This window comes from Rhagoletis pomonella, unplaced genomic scaffold (genome assembly GCF_013731165.1).
Source record: "Rhagoletis pomonella isolate Grant_MI unplaced genomic scaffold, Rhpom_1.0 Rhpom_scaffold_02141, whole genome shotgun sequence".
NCBI lineage: Eukaryota > Metazoa > Arthropoda > Insecta > Diptera > Tephritidae > Rhagoletis > Rhagoletis pomonella.
Window position 1 is genome coordinate 22,469 of NW_023460695.1, and position 3,566 is coordinate 26,034.

The 3,566-nt window shown below is 43.8% G+C and overlaps 1 protein-coding gene across 1 annotated transcript; it reads right to left on the reverse strand.

The window, feature by feature from the left end:
• Positions 1 to 304: 304 nt before the first annotated feature.
• LOC118753151 lies at positions 305 to 3,123 on the reverse strand. The gene has a single exon (XM_036488019.1). The coding sequence runs from the start codon at positions 2,601 to 2,603 to the stop codon at positions 2,163 to 2,165; it is 441 nt and encodes a 146-aa protein (XP_036343912.1). The 5' UTR covers positions 2,604 to 3,123; the 3' UTR covers positions 305 to 2,162.
• Positions 3,124 to 3,566: the final 443 nt, after the last annotated feature.

A 3,566-nucleotide genomic window follows, 5' to 3' on the forward strand; every position in this document is an offset into this window, starting at 1 on the left:
TTAGTATACAAATAATTTCATGTAGACATGTATAGGTTGTATACATTTAAAGCATTTTCACTTAACTTAGACATTAGAAAGCAAACTAACCTACATACATATATTTATAGATACTATTTATTTACCTAATACTTAAATAATGTTCAACATTGATTTATTGCATAAATTGCAGTTAATAATTTTATAAAGCAGAAAACTTTCAGTTATACTTGACGAGTCCATTTTGTTTGTTTTTATTAGATACCGTTAAAGTTTACACTTAAATTAGAAACTAGCAGTTTTTTAGCTAATGTTTTTTCTTTTGTTATTGTATTTGAGTGGCGTAAATGGGCTTCCACGGCCATGTGTGTGGCACTTTTGTGGCTTCTCGCTAATTATTATTTGCTTTCAAGCAAAAAGTGCTTGTTCTGTTCAATTTCATGGAAGCCCAAAGACAGCTCTAAAATATTTGTAATGTTATGTGTTGTGCAGAAAAATAAATTCTATTAACTCAAAGCTTTTCTCTACAGAACAATTTGGAAATGGCAGTTTCAACGTTGTATAGTTTTCATATTTTTTAAAGAAATTTGGAAGCATTTAGTTCCCTGAAAACCGTTTGAAACTTTATGTAAATTTGTTTATTCGGCTCTTAAGCTCACTTCTTTAAATGTCTATATTTTTGTTGTTACTTCCACAAGCATTTGCTTTCCCAAAATAGTTTCATACTTTATCACATGGCATAAGTTCTAAAATTTGTATAAAATAATATTCAATAAAAAATATTATTCCAAAATACTTAATTGCTTCTAAAAAAATCATACATTCAAAATATACTTAAAAAGTTCGGGTTCTGTCTTTAGAATAGTGCGGTTCATTCCTTGTGATAATTTCCGCTTACCATTTGTCGAATGAGCCCAAAAATAGCCATGCTATCCGCATTGCCTGTGATATTTCGCAAATAAGTACCGTTGTAGCGCTGCCACCACTGCATTCGCTCGCCCAGATTCAGATGCATATATATGTAAAATATTTGGGCTATCTGCCAGCTCGCACCTCAATTTGGTTGCGCCCTCTTTCATCCCTCCGCCGTTGTATCCATCACTCATTCACTCCTTTCCTACTACTCGCCTTGAGAATGCCGACGCGCACGCGACCTTGCATTCGAAATGGCAGCGACAGTTGCTGCTGCCACAATGCTGATCACGTTGTGCGCGCGTGCAACAAACTGCAGTCAGGCGACGAGTCGCAAGACCCAATTGGACCCTGAATGTTTTGCGGCTGTATCGCCAGTCCTGCTTCATTAATCTTTACTTCCCTGCTCTGCTGCTGCGTTGCGTTGCGCTGCGTTGCAAAGTGATGCGCGGCAAACATTTAAAGCCAACACTGCTGCCACATGAAGCCCAAATTACAGCTGAAAGCATACAACGCACGCTCTGGTGTGTGGGTGTCTTGTCTTAACCCGGCGCGCTCTTCGAACTAAAGCGGGAAGTAGAGCGCCGCAGGAAATTCATGCGTTTACGTTTTTTGCGACCACGACCTGTCGCCGCCTCCGTCTGCTTTGGTTTCTCCGTTACTTCCGTTTTCTCGCCCATTGCTGTGACATTTGTTGTTGTCGTCTGTTTGATGCGTTTCTGCTGCGCTTTCTTGCCCTCTGCAAGCAGTTGTCTTCGGTCGCCGCCAAACAAACTTGAGCCATCCGAGCTGGAGTACAATTCTATCGTGGACGCGGAGCCCATTTGGCCCGCTAGTGAATGCTGCGCCGCCGTTGTGAGCTGCAGCTTCGCGAATTTTTTGTGGCAACGCTTGAGGTTGGCACGCGTTAATGGCGCTGTGATGCGCCGTCCCAAGTGTGCGGCCAACGAACTCGGCGCCGCAACGGTGTTGTTGTCTTCGAACTTTGGCCAATCTTCTGCGTCTTCAATGGCGTCTGCTGCGACGATATCGAAATTATCACCGCTTTCCTTGTGGGTTGTGGCGGTATCCGCCGACGCGCAGACAACATCACGACCGGCCGACTGACGCCTACTAGCACTACTTTCAGGGCTGTCGACCTGTGACCGCTGCTGATGCTGCTGCGCTTCCCTATTATGTTTGAAATTATTGTTTTCTGCTTTTGTTGTGCTGCCATCGTCATTGGGATAGCTGCCACTACTGTTGCTGTGATGGAGGGCGCTTTCGCGTTCTCATGACCGTTTGGCGCTGTCCTTGCGAAAGGACTTGCGGAGCTTTTCAACCAGCCGCAAGTGAAATTTTGTGATATCGTTCTGGCTTTCCGCAGTGTTAATCGTCTTAGGCGGACTGGACGCCTGGCTGAAGGAGCGCGTGGGCGACAAGGCGCCAGCGGCCGACGAGTGCGAGGTGCGCGATGCGTTGCGGGGAAAGGCGCGCGATGACTGACAGCGCTGCATCTGCATGCGATAGGTGTGCGAAGGTGAGGTGGCGAAACTTTCTGACTTGCACTCAGAAACTTTGCGCACACGCCCACTGGGTGCCCCACCCATGGCGGAAGACAATGTGGGTGCGCCACCATTCGAACTGGTAGTGGAGCACTCTGAAGTTTTGCGCGAACGACTATCCTTGTAGATGTCGTAGTTGTTCTTCATTACGGGCATCATGAAAGCCATTTCGCCGGTTTAGAATTCGAGGAAGGCAAAATATGAGTTTAAAAGTATTGATTCCACTACAAAAGGCACTCCACTACGACGAAGTCACTTGTTTTGCTATTGTTGTTGCTTATTCGCTTCTAGAACTTTCCAATGACTTTGTTTCGCTACACGTTTCCAGTGACGAATTACAATGCACTGCGTCGCTCTTAGTTTTTCAGATTCTTTGCGATGGTATTAAAAACTCGTTTGTAAATTCGCGCGAGCAATAACTTCGCTACACACGTAACTACTTTTGACTTGTTCTTGCTGTTATATACTTAATTTTATATATAACCGCGTGCTTGATTTTCGCACATACAATTCACTATTTAACCACTTCGCTTTTGTTTTGCTGAGGATTTTCTATTTGTATTTGGTCTTCGCTGTTTCTTGGTTTTCCGCTTTTTTGTTCTTTTCCGCTCAAGAGTTCGACTCCGAATGAACGGAACTCGGTGGTGTGGTTGTGTTTTATAGCAAATCCAATGTCTGTGACGAACTGCAGCAAGCGGCCATAGAAGGGTGTTGATGGAGAACACCAGTGGCTGAGCGCAATGCGGAGAGCGTGAATGAGCAGGCACTGAAGTGTGGGTAAAAACTGCACACAAATATGTTAAGTACATATAACATACCTGCACTTCTGCAGCGTATCTAGCAGATACCTAGTTGTATGGTGCATTACTACGATGCATTTTCTTATTCGTTTCATTGTTGATTTTTTTCTGTGAGTGTTGATGCAGCTTTGTGTTTGTTGCCGTTGAGTGGCGCTCTTTAGAATTCCAGTTGTGCTCTTGGGTATATATACATATTTACGTGCAAGTGAGAGAATATCGGAGAAACTTCTGACATGGCATTACTCCTCCGAATACGTTACACTGGGAAAAACATAGTCATTGAACAAGAAATTGTACGCTGAGTGGATTAAAGGTGTCCAAGACAACCAAT

Coding starts and splice junctions, on each gene's coding strand:
- LOC118753151 (XM_036488019.1), bottom strand. CDS start 2,603: ATGGCTTTCATGATGCCCGTAATGAAGAACAACTACGACATCTACAAG.